This window comes from Chlorocebus sabaeus, chromosome 8 (genome assembly GCF_047675955.1).
Source record: "Chlorocebus sabaeus isolate Y175 chromosome 8, mChlSab1.0.hap1, whole genome shotgun sequence".
Classification (NCBI taxonomy): Eukaryota; Metazoa; Chordata; class Mammalia; order Primates; family Cercopithecidae; genus Chlorocebus; species Chlorocebus sabaeus.
In genome coordinates, this window is record NC_132911.1 from 117029475 (window position 1) to 117045675 (window position 16201).

At 35.1% G+C, this 16201-nt stretch overlaps 1 protein-coding gene across 2 annotated transcripts in view; it reads right to left on the bottom strand.

Moving 5' to 3' along the window:
• Positions 1-16201, bottom strand: part of CSMD3 (CUB and Sushi multiple domains 3) — a 1272067-nt gene that overhangs the window by 1125873 nt on the left and 129993 nt on the right. For both annotated transcript variants that reach the window (XM_008001392.3, XM_008001388.3), the window contains exon 2: positions 14527-14749. In XM_008001392.3, the coding sequence (XP_007999583.2) occupies positions 14527-14749 (223 nt within the window). The remainder of the gene's footprint in view (positions 1-14526; positions 14750-16201) is intronic.

The window sequence follows — 16201 nt, forward strand, 5'->3', positions numbered from 1 at the left end:
ATGATATCTAAAGAGAAGAATCATTAACTGCCTACGATGCATCAAAATTTTAATTGGCTTTTTTCTAAATCACTTGCTCGCTGAATGTCCAATGCCCAATGGCAATGCAATAACTCTTTTGTAAATTAAAGTGTTAAGTTGGGGGATACTAAACACAATATAATCAATATAATGGTATTTTCAAGTTTGTCCATAGTTAAATGCATTTCTACACTCAGCTTCTGTTTCCCAGGGTGTGTGTTTTCTATACAAGGCTATGACTGAGGTCATAGTTGGACCAACAGTAAGCAAAGTTCACTTTGTCACTTGGTGGGTCTCATTAATATTATAGATCAATAGCAAAACTCTGGTATTTCTTTTCTTATTTATTGAGAAATAATAAATAATAACTTTATCATTATAAGCAGTTGTTAATATCACATATGTCATTTCGGCACACAACTATACACACAATCACTCTATGCCATTGAATCAGACAGTAGAGCCTCTGCATTTCCCAAACATTTTGTTATGTAAGAGGCAGAATCAGTACACAAGGATTGGTTCCAACTCTGAAGGGAGAAATCTTTATAGTCAGCTAATTGGATTGAGTTATATCACTCTCAATATAATCTTTAGTCAAACTTGGAGATGGGGACATGAGAGACCATGTCTTTAGGTAGCGTTAAATCACTGGAGTGCACTGACATAAAATATAATGACCTTCTGGTTGTTTGTTTCTATGACCTAAGCCATTTAGATATTTTTGGATAATTTTCATGGGAAAGTCATTCTCTACCTCAACATTATGCTTACAGGAAAGGAAACAGATTATTGTATGGCATTGAAAGAAGCATCAAGTATAGTGAGGAAAGATTTTAATCATGAGTATCAAGAAGTTCTATGGGACATTGAGGGAGCTAAGGAGAGAAGAAATATTAACCATGTAAGAAAAGAAGCATAGTGGCTGCTCAAGAATATTTATGGGGACACTGCCAACATTTTCTGAAGGAGAAAAGGTCTACTTGTTAATTATAAAGAACCAAAAAGAAATGGTCTAACAATTACACACGTGGGAATTCAAGCTACAGATTGTTGTTTACTCACTCTAATTACTGTTCCTTAATTATGTCCATTAGGCTTTTGAATTCTATGGTTTTGACAATAATCCAGCAAGTTTGTATAATGAATTTGAATTGTGATAGAATGTTACGTATTTTAAACGCCTCAACATATCTAGAAAAAAATACTGGGTAAATAATTGTTATTTAATAAAGGGGTATATAAAGTACAGATAATTTAGCCATGGTAATGAAATATATTCTAGAATAATGACCAAGAAAGTATAAAAAGATTATATATAGTCACAAAGTAAAAATTCGAAGAAGGAGAAGAGTAACATTACTGTAGAAATACAGAGAAAAAATAAGGCAGAGCCTTTTCTAGAAAAAAACTTAGTTTATCAAGTAATACTTTTAAAAATGTACTTGAAACATGCTTTACTATAATTGTGTCCAGAGGCAGCCAGCTAGGACACATAATTTATTAAGTTGTCATTTCTAGGATTCCTTAAAATGTATACCTTAATTCTTCTTCACTTTAATGCTCAAACAGAACAAAATGAACTTAGACTCCTTCACATATTCAAGAAGAATCACAGATCTTAATATAAAGCTAACACTCTAAACCTTCAGAAGAAAATACAGAATATCTTTCCATCTTTGGATAAGCAAATATTTATTGTACTACAAGAAAGTACTAACAAAATATAATATTAATAATTTGAACTTTGTTCAAATTAGAAACTTTAACTCATGTAAAGATAGTGTAAGAAAATGAAAGAGCAAGTAACAGATTCGAAGAAAACAATTGCAATGCATATATTTGTCAAATAAATGCTATAAAGATTGCAAAGACCCTTATAATTTGATATATCAAGACTAAGCAGACAACCCAATTAAAAAATAGACAAAATATTTGAACAAATCCTTCACAAATAAATGGTTGATAAGCACATGCTCAATATTATTAGTTATCACATAAGTTCAAAATAATACCAGAATAAATGTTGACAACCTCAAATGTAAACAAACATGTGGAGCATTTAGAATTCTCATACAGTGATGGTGAAGTACAAAATCTGTACACAGCTTAGAAAAGCTATTTGGCAGTTTTTTATGATATTAAAACTATATCTACCCAATAATCAAACATTTGGACTAATTCTCATTTCACAGAAGGAGAGCTTTAAAAAGTTCATTTTACCGATAGCTATAGAGTGGTTCTCTATTTTACAACTTTATGTATTTTTGCACTAGATGGCAATGTTTTTAATTCTAAGTTCCGTTTCATACTTAGGGAGTTTATTCTCAACATATTACAAAATTTTGCTATTATTTGCAATATAATATATTTTGTGATTTTTCTTAATAATGACTGATGAGCTATTGACATGTACCAACACATTAAATTTTCTTTTTAGTTCTATAAAACTCAAGTAAATCGTGTGTGTGTGTGTGTGTGTGTGTGTATGTATATATACACACACCTTTTTTTTTTTTTTTTTTTTTTTTTTGGAGGTGGAGTATCGCTGTGTCGCCCAGGCTGGAGTGCAGTGGCGCGATTGCGGCTCACTGCAAGTTCCGCCTCCCGGGTTCACGCCATTCTCCTGCCTTGGCCTCCCGAGTAGCTGGGACTACAGGCGCCCTCCACCTCGCCCGGCTAATTTTTTGTATTTTTAGTAGAGACGGCGTTTCACCGTGTTAGCCAGGATGGTCTCGATCTCCTGACCTCGTGATCCACCCACCTGGGCCTCCCAAAGTGCTGGGATTACAGGCATGAGCCACCGCGCCCGGCCCATTTAAGCTTTTTTATGTATATAGTCATAATACCTGTAATGAATTATAATTTGGTATATTGTTCCATATTTAGAACTCATATTTCTGTATCTGTATTGTTTTATTTTGGTAATTTATATTTTTTAGTTAATGATGTGATAGCTCATACTTCCTTTCTTTGTCTTTTATTTTAATGGCATAGAAGTTATAATTACTGTTTTCAACTCCGTGTAAGTGAAATTTACCACGTGTAGACCCTCTTTAAGGAGCAGTTAAGGATAGTCATAAATAAAGTTTATGTAAGCATCTGAATTTAGTTTAAGAAATAAGAGAGAGTCTTTTATCAACCACCATATTAAAATCAGCTTTCAATTTCTTTTTGGCAGGGTGTTTTGTTTTGTTTTTTCCTTCCTTCCTTCCTTCCTTCCTTCCTTCCTTCCTTCCTTCCTTCCTTCCTTCCTTCCTTCCCTCCCTCCCTCCCTCCCTCCCTCCCTCCCTCCCTCCCTCCCTCCTTTCTTTCTTTCTTTCTTTCTTTCTTTCTTTCTTTCTTTCTTTCTTTCTTTCTTTCTTTCTTTCTTTCTTTCTTTCTTTCTTTCTTTCTTTCTTTCTTTCTTTCTTTTGTTTTGTTTTTAGAGACAGGGTCTGGCTCTGTCACCCAGACTGGAGTGCAGTGGTGCATTCATGCATTCTCAGCTCACTGCAACCTCCGCCTCCTGGGTTCAAGCGATCCTCCCACCTCAGACTCCAGAGTAGCTGGGATTACAAGCAGAGGCCACCACACCCAGCTACTTTTTTTGTATTTTTTGTAGAGATGGAGTTTCACCATGTTGCCCAGGCTGGTCTCAAACTCCCGAGTTCATCTGCCTCCCAAAGTTTTTTCTTTTTTTTTAATGATTTTATTTTAATTTCAACTTTTATTTTGGAATCAGAGAGTATACATGCAGGTCCATTACATGAGTATAGTGCATGATACCAAGTCCTAGGAGGTGAATGGTCCTATCACCCAGATATGAGCATAGTACACAAGTTTTTCAGCCCTTGCTTCCTTCACTCCCTCCCCACACTATTAGTCGCCAGTGGCTATTGTTGCCATCTTTATGTCCATGAGTACCCAATGTTTAGCTCCCGCTTATAAGTGAGAACATGTGGTATTTATTATATCTGCCTTCACCTTAAGATTTTGTGTTATGTTAACACTTACACTTATATTTGTTTTTATCTTTACGTATCCTTTTAAAGATTTCTAATCCATGGACATTTATATAACTCAGGAAAGTAAAGTTTATGTTGTAGTCGTTACTACACCATGACTATGACCTTGTGAAAATTACTTCCTCTTTTTAAATCACAACTTTAGAAATAATTTATTTAGAAATAACATTTATTTATCTATCACATTATGCAAAAATTAAGCTTTGGATATTGTGATAGATTTTGTCAGTTGCCTGGCCCTCAGCCTTCGCCATGCTGTTTTCCACAATTGAGGTCGAAAATGAAAGCTGTTTTTCTAGAATACTTTTGACCAAGGAATGGTGATGTCAGGCTGTTCTGGCCAATGATATAGGAGAAGAATCCTTCTAAGGACCTTTGGGAAAGCTTTTGATTTACTGACAAGTTTCTTAATAACAAGCTTCTTGTTATATAGGAAAAACAAATCAATTTTTTGTTTAAGCTACAGTAAGTCAGGATTTCTATTACAGCCAAACATCCAAAATGATAGGCCATATCAAAGTAGCAATGAGGAGACCATAGTAACATGTCAGGAGACACACTAAATAAAAGCTTTTGTAGTCAAGTCTTTTAAAAAATAACTACACTACTACTTTGGTATTTAGAAATAATCATTCTCTTCCACTTTGAGAAAAGATTATCATTCTATAACATTTCATATGTATTAAAGTTGTACATGTTGAAAATTAGGAAAAAGAGTTTAAAAATGAGTGTTTATAAAAGATCCAGCTTGTGGACTTTCTAACATTAAAAGAAATGTAATGAATCTTTAAATAAATGGACAATGTATATTATTATATAAAAATTTTAAAATTCTTCACTTATTTGTGCAGGACAAAACAGCTAAGATTTAACAGGCAACCAACAAGCTGAGAAATATTTTTGTCACCAAAAAAAGGGACACATTTACATGTTTTAGAATAAATGAATTATGTAAATCATCAAGAAAACTACTGATACATAGACCAAAAAAAAACCAATTTGCAGGAAAAAATAAGAGTGGTTATCAAACAAGAGAACATGTTAGATATCTGTAAAAATCAGATATATGTAAATAATCAAATTAAGGATAAAAGATGTAAGCCTGGTAAGACTGAGAGATAATGAATTATAGTTTTCTAGTTGTAATAATATTCATTGATATAAGATTCTGGAAAGCATATTAGTAATATAAATAATATTATTTGCTTCTGACCTAGTCATCCTCTTTCTACCAAGAACTAATCTAAAATATAGAAAATGTATATTCATAATGATGATAATATGTGAATTAATTATAAAAAACAGAATGATAATTACATAAATTATATCCACATTAAATATTTGAATAAATTAATGCTTACTTAAAATGATTACATATATTTAATAAATTCAATACATTGATGTTTACAAAGATTTTAATCACACGTTAAACATGTATATTATAATGTAGAGAGATTACTAAGGACATACAATGCCATATATAGAGTGATCCTGGGCGAATATATCTGTCTCTACCTCATTAAATAATAGGTGATTTTTTTACTTCTTGGTATAACTTTATTATTGGGAAAATATAATATTAATGTAAAGTAAACAAAGCTTAGACTAACCTTTATGCATCAAGTCCAGCAATGTTGCCTTAAATGCATCAGTATTTGTTCTAAAATAATGTTATAACTAAGAAAGAAATTCCCTAACAGTGCTTTACCAATATCAATTCTCATTTAATAAAAAATAACTAAGAGAAAAACAAGCATAATCATTAATAATTGGAGGCTTATAGTTTTTAAAATATGAAATTCTGATTATGAATCTCAACATGTCTATTTAGACAAGGAAGAATGACAAGAACCACAAACCATTTTTTTTCTAAATTATTGAAAGACAAGTGTAGGAAGTCATTTTTAAAAAATCTATTGGACCTCAGGAAAAGTAAAAAAAAAAGTATCAATTTCTGGAAGAAAGAGAACAGCAAACACGCCATAAGGACATGCATTAAGTGAGAATATGATCCAATATGAGAGAAACAAAACCCAAGAAAACAGTGAGTCAAACAGCCAGACGCAAACATGAATCAAACTCTGCCAGCAGCAGTTTCGACTTCTAATCAAACAGCAGATTTTGTATATAAACACAGTCTGGAAGGGGCTGTAGGTTACATACTAATTTTTTTCCTTCCAGTCTTGCTAACTAAAGTCAGCTATAACATTAGCTACAGTACTTCTTTAAGCACAAAAACCAATAGATGCGTTAAACATTTACAGTGAGCAAAACATTAGATTCTAAAGACTACATTATAACACAGACTACATGTTATAATATAGTCTTGTCATTTTGCTTGTATAAATAGAGTACATGTTTGAATATAATCTACAAAATAAATAGCAAAAATAAATTTGAAGCTTACCTTTCAGTTTATATTATATATATTATATCTGTTTGAAAATATGCCTTGTATTATTATTTCTCTTACTAAATTTTATCCAATACTGCTGAGAAAAAATAGATTTTTATTTATATATCAATACATAAACCTTACAGATTATGTATAACTACATAAAATTATATATATTGAAGAGCTTCAGATCTAAACTGAAACAAATCTGAATTGCGATGATAGTTCTGCCTTTTGCCATTTTCAACAATTTTACTCTGGCGAGCTTCATTTTTATCAGTTGTAAAATGATGCTGATGATAATAATAGTAATTATTTTACATTGTCTGAATACAGGAGAAGTTAAATACCATAATGAAGACAAAACACTTAGTACAGTGACAGGTGTAGAAGAATCATTCAATAAATGCTAAGGGTTAGAGTCATTGAGCTTTCATTATATTGTATTCCCCATAAAATCTCTGTAAATTAAGGGCTGTTGTTCCCAATTTACAGATTAGGAAAGAAAGAATGAGAACAATAAATTTATTTTCCTAATTTCACGGTCTTTTAACTTCCCAGAGGCCACAGTTGTTTAAAAAAGAGAGGAAGAGATAAAATAAAAATGTGTTTTCTCATTTTCAAGGCTATCTAGAGAGAATAGGTACATGTACAAGCAATACTATCAGGGAATTGATAATTTGAAACTACCAGGTAATATTAAAATAAGTATTTTTATATATTTAGGAAAATTATATCCCACATATTGTCAGTGTAAAAAATTGTACTTCTATTTATAGATATTATTTGGCATTAACAAAAGAAAACCAGCTTTTAATGACAGTGGCAATGATGATCAAATAGCAGTCAGACGTGCATACCATAATATATGTTTATAAAATAGATAATTATTGTATGAGTTTAACAATGTAAAAGGAGAAGGGGCGGAGCAAGATGGCCGAATAGGAACAGCTCCAGTCTCCAACTCCCAGGCGAGCGACACAGACGACCGGTGATTTCTGCATTTTCAACTGAGACTCCACCTCTGGGGACAGGGCACAGTAAACAAAAGCAGCAGAAACCTCTGCAGATGCAAACGACTCTGTCTGACAGCTTTGAAGAGAGCAGTGGATCTCCCAACACGGAGGTTGAGATCTGAGAAGGGACAGACTGCCTGCTCAAGTGGGTCCCTGACCCCTGAGTAGCCTAACTGGGAGACATCCCCCACTAGGGGCAGTCTGACACCCCACACCTCACAGGGTAGAGTACACCCCTGAGAGGAAGCCTCCAAAGCAAGAATCAGACAGGTACACTCGCGGTTCAGAAATATTCTATCTTCTGCAGCCTCTGCTGCTGACACCCAGGCAAACAGGGTCTGGAGTGGGCCTCAAGCAATCTCCAACAGACCTACAGCTGAGGGTCCTGACTGTTAGAAGGAAAACTATCAAACAGGAAGGACACCTACATCATCATCAAAGACCAGAGGCAGATAAAACCACAAAGATGGAGAAAAAGCAGGGCAGAAAAGCTGGAAATTCAAAAAATAAGAGCGCATCTCCCCCGGCAAAGGAGCACAGCTCATCGCCAGCAACGGATCAAAATGGACGGAGAATGACTTTGACGAGATGAGAGAAGAAGGCTTCAGTCCATCAAACTTCTCAGAGCTAAAGGAGGAATTACGTACCCAGCGCAAAGAAACTAAAAATCTTGAAAAAAAAGTGGAAGAATTGATGGCTGGAGTAATTAATGCAGAGAAGGTCATAAACGAAATGAAAGAGATGAAAACCATGACACAAGAAATACGTGACAAATGCACAAGCTTCAGTAACCGACTCGATCAACTGGAAGAAAGAGTATTGGCGATTGAGGATCAAATGAACAAAATGAAGCGAGAAGAGAAACCAAAAGAAAAAAGAAGAAAAAGAAACGAACAAAGCCTGCAAGAAGTATGGGATTATGTAAAAAGACCAAATCTACGTCTGATTGGGGTGCCTGAAAGTGAGGGGGAAAATGGAACCAAGTTGGAAAACACTCTTCAGGATATCATCCAGGAGAACTTCCCCAACCTAGTAGGGCAGGCCAACATTCAAATCCAGGAAATACAGAGAACGCCACAAAGATACTCCTCGAGAAGAGCAACTCCAAGACACATAATTGCCAGATTCACCAAAGTTGAAATGAAGGAAAAAATCTTAAGGGCAGCCAGAGAGAAAGGTCGGGTTACCCACAAAGGGAAGCCCAGCAGACTAACAGCAGATCTCTCGGCAGAAACTCTACAAGCCAGAAGAGAGTGGGGGCCAATATTCAACATTCTTAGAGAAAAGAATTTTCAACCCAGAATTTTATATCCAGCCAAACTAAGTTTCATAAGTGAAGGAGAAATAAAATCCTTTACAGATAAGCAAATGCTTAGAGATTTTGTCACCACTAGGCCTGTCTTACAAGAGACCCTGAAGGAAGCACTAAACATGGAAAGGAACAACCGGTACCAACCATTGCAAAAACATGCCAAAATATAAAGACCATCAAGGCTAGGAAGAAACTGCATCAACTAACGAGCAAAATAACCAGTTAATATCATAATGGCAGGATCAAGTTCACACATAACAATATTAACCTTAAATGTAAATGGATTAAATGCTCCAATTAAAAGACACAGACTGGCAAATTGGATAAAGAGTCAAGACCCATCAGTCTGCTGTATTCAGGAGACCCATCTCACACGCAGAGACATACATAGGCTCAAAATAAAGGGATGGAGGAAGATTTACCAAGCAAATGGAGAACAAAAAAAAGCGGGGGTTGCAATACTAGTCTCTGATAAAATAGACTTTAAACCATCAAAGATCAAAAGAGACAAAGAAGGCCATTACATAATGGTAAAGGGATCAATTCAACAGGAAGAGCTAACTATCCTAAATATATATGCACCCAATACAGGAGCACCCAGATTCATAAAGCAAGTCCTTAGAGACTTACAAAGAGACGTAGACTCCCATACAATAATAATGGGAGACTTCAACACTCCACTGTCAACATTAGACAGATCAACGAGACAGAAAGTTAACAAGGATATCCAGGAATTGAACTCATCTCTGCAGCAAGCAGACCTAATAGACATCTATAGAACTCTCCACCCCAAATCAACAGAATATACATTCTTCTCAGCACCACATCACACTTATTCCAAAATTGACCACGTAATTGGAAGTAAAGCACTCCTCAGCAAATGTACAAGAACAGAAATTGTAACAAACTGTCTCTCAGACCACAGTGCAATCAAACTAGAACTCAGGACTAAGAAACTCAATCAAAACCGCTCAACTACATGGAAACTGAACAACCTGCTCCTGAATGACTACTGGGTACATAACGAAATGAAGGCAGAAATAAAGATGTTCTTTGAAACCAATGAGAACAAAGATACAACATACCAGAATCTCTGGGACACATTTAAAGTAGTGTGTAGAGGGAAATTTATAGCACTAAATGCCCACAAGAGAAAGCAGGAAAGATCTAAAATTGACACTCTAACATCACATTTAAAAGAACTAGAGAAGCAAGAGCAAACGCATTCAAAAGCTAGCAGAAGGCAAGAAATAACTAAGATCAGAGCAGAACTGAAGGAGATAGAGACACAAAAAACCCTCCAAAAAGTCAATGAATCCAGGAGCTGGTTTTTTGAAAAGATCAACAAAATTGACAGATGGCTAGCAAGACTAATAAAGAAGAAAAGAGAGAAGAATCAAATAGATGCAATAAAAAATGATAAAGGGGATATTACCACTGACCCCACAGCAATACAAACTACCATCAGAGAATACTATAAACACCTCTATGCAAATAAACTAGAAAATCTAGAAGAAATGGATAATTTCCTGGACACTTACACTCTTCCAAGACTAAACCAGGAAGAAGTTGAATCCCTGAATAGACCAATAGCAGGCTCTGAAATTGAGGCAATAATTAATAGCCTACCAACCAAAAAAAGTCCAGGACCAGATGGATTCACAGCTGAATTCTACCAGAGGTACAAGGAGCAGCTGGTACCATTCCTTCTGAAACTATTCCAATCAATAGAAAAAGAGGGAATCCTCCCTAACTCATTTTATGAGGCCAACATCATCCTGTTACCAAAGCCTGGCAAAGACACAACAAAAAAAGAGAATTTTAGACCAATATCCCTGATGAACATCAATGCAAAAATCCTCAATAAAATACTGGCAAACCGGATTTAGCAGCACATCAAAAAGCTTATCCACCATGATCAAGTGGGCTTCATCCCTGGGATGCAAGGCTGGTTCAACATTCGCAAATCAATAAACATAATCCAGCATATAAACAGAACCAAAGACAAGAACCACATGATTATCTCAATAGATGCAGAAAATGCTTTTGACAAAATTCAACAGCCCTTCATGCTAAAAACGCTCAATAAATTCGGTATTGATGGAACGTACCTCAAAATAATAAGAGCTATTTATGACAAACCCACAGCCAATATCATACTGAATGGGCAAAAACTGGAAAAATTCCCTTTGAAAACTGGCACAAGACAGGGATGCCGTCTCTCACCACTCCTTTTCAACATAGTGTTGGAAGTTCTGGCTAGGGCAATCAGGCAAGAGAAAGAAATCAAGGGGATTCAGTTAGGAAAAGAAAAAGTCAAATTGTCGCTCTTTGCAGATGACATGATTGTATATTTAGAAAATCCCATTGTCTCAGCCCAAAATCTCCTTAAGCTGATAAGCAACTTCAGTAAAGTCTCAGGATACAAAATTAATGTGCAAAAATCACAAGCATTCTTATACACCAGTAACAGACAAACAGAGAGCCAAATCAGGAATGAACTTCCATTCACAATTGCTTCAAAGAGAATAAAATACCTAGGAATCCAACTTACAAGGGATGTAAAGGACCTCTTCAAGGAGAACTACAAACCACTGCTCAGTGAAATCAAAGAGGACACAAACAAATGGAAGAACATACCATGCTCATGGATAGGAAGAATCAATATCGTGAAAATGGCCATACTGCCCAAGGTTATTTATAGATTCAATGTCATCCCCATCAAGTTACCAACGAGTTTCTTCACAGAATTGGAAAAAACTGCTTTCAAGTTCATATGGAACCAAAAAAGAGCCCGCATCTCCAAGACAATCCTAAGTCAAAAGAACAAAGCTGGAGGCATCATGCTACCTGACTTCAAACTATACTACAAGGCTACACTAACCAAAACAGCATGGTACTGGTACCAAAACAGAGATATAGACCAATGGAACAGAACAGAGTCCTCAGAAATAATACCACACATCTACAGCCATCTGATCTTTGACAAACCTGAGAGAAACAAGAAATGGGGAAAGGATTCCCTATTTAATAAATGGTGCTGGGAAAATTGGCTAGCCATAAGTAGAAAGCTGAAACTGGATCCTTTCCTTACTCCTTATACGAAAATTAATTCAAGATGGATTAGAGACTTAAATGTTAGACCTAATACCATAAAAACCCTAGAGGAAAACCTAGGTAGTACCATTCAGGACATAGGCATGGGCAAAGACTTCATGTCTAAAACACCAAAAGCAACGGCAGCAAAAGCCAAAATTGACAAATGGGATCTCATTAAACTAAAGAGCTTCTGCACAGCAAAAGAAACTACCATCAGAGTGAACAGGCAACCTACAGAATGGGAGAAAATTTTTGCAATCTACTCATCTGACAAAGGGCTAATATCCAGAACCTACAAAGAACTCAAACAAATTTACAAGAAAAAAACAAACAACCCCATCAAAAAGTGGGCAAAGGATATGAACAGACATTTCTCAAAAGAAGATATTCATACAGCCAACAGACACATGAAAAAATGCTCATCATCACTGGCCATCAGAGAAATGCAAATCAAAACCACAATGAGATACCATCTCACACCAGTTAGAATGGCGATCATTCAAAAGTCAGGAAACAACAGGTGCTGGAGAGGATGTGGAGAAATAGGAACACTTTTACACTGTTGGTGGGATTGTAAACTAGTTCAACCATTATGGAAAACAGTATGGCGATTCCTCAAGGATCTAGACCTAGCTGTACCATATGACCCAGCCATCCCATTACTGGGTATATACCCAAAGGATTATAAATCATGCTGCTACAAAGACACATGCACACGTATGTTTATTGTGGCACTATTCACAATAGCAAGGACTTGGAATCAACCCAAATGTCCATCAGTGACAGACTGGATTAAGAAAATGTGGCACATATACACCATGGAATACTATACAGCCATAAAAAAGGATGAGTTTGTGTCCTTTGTAGGGACATGGATGCAGCTGGAAACCATCATTTTTAGCAAACTATCACAAGAACAGAAAACCAAACACCTCATGTTCTCACTCATAGGTGGGAACTGAACAATGAGATCACTTGGACTCGGGAAGGGGAACATCAAACACTGGGGCCTATTATGGGGAGGGGGGAGGGGGGAGGGATTGCATTGGGAGTTATACCTGATGTAAATGACGAGTTGATGGGTGCTGACGAGTTGATGGGTGCAGCACAGCAACATGGCACAAGTATACATATGTAACAAACCTGCACGTTATGCACATGTACCCTAGAACTTAAAGTATAAAAATAATAATAAATAAATTAAAAATAATAATAATAATAATAATAAAACAATGTAAAAGGAAAAAGAAATGAGATTTACTCGGTAAATGTGTATAGAGGAAAAAAAGAAAGAAATAACAGTAGAATCTTAGCTGTAATCAATCTAGTAATCTTGTTTTTGCACAACAAAGTTTGTGAAACAACTCAGAAATTTTTAAGTGTCATGTGACTGGAAGCAGTTCAACGTGCTCTAATAGGATTTTATAGCCATGCAGCAGGTTCATGCACATTTTCTCATAATACCTGCAGAAGAGTATAATGAGATGGATAGACCTGGCCTTATTACCATGTCTCAGACGTAGTGTGGATTGCTCAAATAACTGGTGAGCAACAAACCTAACACCCTAATGTAATACATCTCATCTCCAGATCCACCATTTTCCCCACTATATTATGTTTTCACTGCCAAAATTTGAGGAAAATAAACACTAATTTTTTACCTAAAATTGAAAAAGTATAAATGCAAAGGAATATGGAAGACTGATGAAACTGTAAAAAGTCAGCACTGATAATCTGCTTCTTGTACATTAGGAAGGCAAGAACATGTTGTCAACTATTAGAAAGTAACAGCGTCACAGAATCATAACTCAAATATAGCCAAGTATGGAAAGAGTCTTTAATTCCTACATGTTATCTTCTTAGAATATTTTAAATTACAAGTTTAAAAAAGCTGATGGCACTTAAAGAAAAGTATACAAACACTGGCATAAATCTAGGACTAAATAAAATGTGCAATGCCTGGAATGTTGAATTTTTTAGTTGATTTACAGTTAAAATAAGTTTTTGGCAAGACTTCTAAAAACACTTCTAATTTTATATAACCTATTCACCAAGAGGAAATTCTGAAGAACCAGAAGAACTACCTTAAAAATAGTCAGGGTGTTAGTTAATTTTTACATCTGTTTCATCACTGAGTTTCAAAAAAATACTTTTATTTGCAGAGGCAAAAATATAAATGTCCCCGTTTTTTACATGAAAGAATGTGTAGTTTTCAGATATTTAGTTTTTATAAATTACACACATTATCAGAAATTAATTTATTCTACTATCCATGAATGCTGATTTTAAAGTGTTTTGCATAGTGTTGTATATGGAAACACTATCACTAAACTATATGTTATATAGTATGTTTTACTTTATCAAAAGTTATATCCATAATGAATGAAATCTTGAGATAATCATTTTTAAAAACAAAATACTTTTAGCCACTATAAAGAGATCACTACTCAATATACATTCACCTTGTGAGACTTAGTATTAATGTACTAGCAGTATGATGTCAGAGATACCAAGCTAATTTGTTCATGGGATGATATACTTCCAAATACATAATAATTAGTTGGTGAATACAACTTTATTATAATTGCATCACAAATGTTAAGCATCTTTTGTAAAATAGACTACTTTTACCCAGAAAATATTTTCTCTCCAGTCTTCCATTCAAAATACACTAACCTTGTCCTAAAGTTTGTAGGATGAGGATGTCCATCATATAATGATAAGTAGTCATATTCTTCTTCTAGAGCAAATGACTGAAAAACAATTTGTATTCTATTTCGTTCTTCTGCTATTATTACCCATGTACAGTTTGCACCATTTGGATATCCATATGGAAAACCAGGGCTTTCTATAGTGCCATTAAGTCCTTTCAAAGTTCCACCACACGTATAAATAAATCCTGCAACAAAAGACAAATAAACATACATTAATATTATATAACAAGAATAATCCAGGAGATAATATTATTTTGAAAGTCTACTGTGTTTCCAAGACCAAAGTTAACAATAATTTTATAAATGGCAGTTTAAGAGCTGGACACTATATACAAATATATATGTAATATAAAACAAAATAATAGAAGATTTATCATTTATAATATATACTGAGATAAATCATTGTAAAGCAGTTGATGAAATAAAATTATCCACATACATCTGAATCGTTATCCATTACAGGTTCCTACAGACAAACACAATCCTAAAACACGGTATCTTTCCTCAAAGAGTTTTAAATCTCACTGTGGAAGCTCATAAACAACACTGACATTTTAAAGATCTTTGTATGCATTTTGCGTCCCAAAGAATTAACTCCATTTTTTCTTGGCAACACATGCTAGTTTTTTTTTTTTTGACATATTCACATCTGTACCCTGTAGCTCACATGCTTTAGGAGAATATGTCTCACCCTGATTATAGAAGAGGAATTTTTTAAGTCTATGAAATGGCTCTACCTTTCATTAAAATATTTAGTTCATGATGAACAGAATCCTAAGTTAATCACATCAGAGTGAATCCGAAGGTCAGGACAGAAATAAGTTAAATAAATGGATCTTGGACAACTGATAGCACCCATCTTAAGAACTTCTGTATTTGTTCCATGGTAAGTCTAAGTTACTGAGAGCATGAGTTCTGGAGATACCTAGAAAACTTACTGTATTTTTTCAGCAATTTGTCTCTTCGAATATATATATCTATATATTATATATGTTATATATATATATAATAAATATATTTAAGACAGAATCTTGCTCTGTCACCCAGGCTGGAGTGGAGTGGAGAGACCTTGGCTCACTGCGACCTCTGCCTCCTGGGTTCAAGCGATTCTCCAGCCTCAACCTCCCGAGTAGCTGGAATTACAGACGTGCACCACCACGCCTGGCTAATTTTTGTATTTGTAGTTGAGACAGGGTTTCACCATGTTGGCCAGGCTTCTCTCTAACTCCTGAACTCAGGTGATCCGCCTGCCTCGGTTTCCCAAAGTGCTGAGATTACAGGCATGAGCCACCGCGCCTGACCTCTTCAAATATATAATATTCTGTAGCATATTGTGTAAGGTAAAAATCTAAGATTAATACAACAGTAAGAGAAGATGGTCCCAGTCTTTATGTAGACTACATGCTAATAAAGTTTGCATTTAGAGGCAGTTAAACAGGATCAGAAGTTCTCATGAGAACCTCTTTACCCAGATGTTATTATCTTTATCTGTGAGTCCTACAGGAAGCCGAAGTGCCAGAAAGCTGTAAATCAGAGATGACAAGCTAATTCGAGGGAGAGAACTCCGTACTACCCAAAGTATCTATGTTTAGAACTAGGCATAGAAATGCAGGAAATTTAGGGCTTCTTTTTTTGGG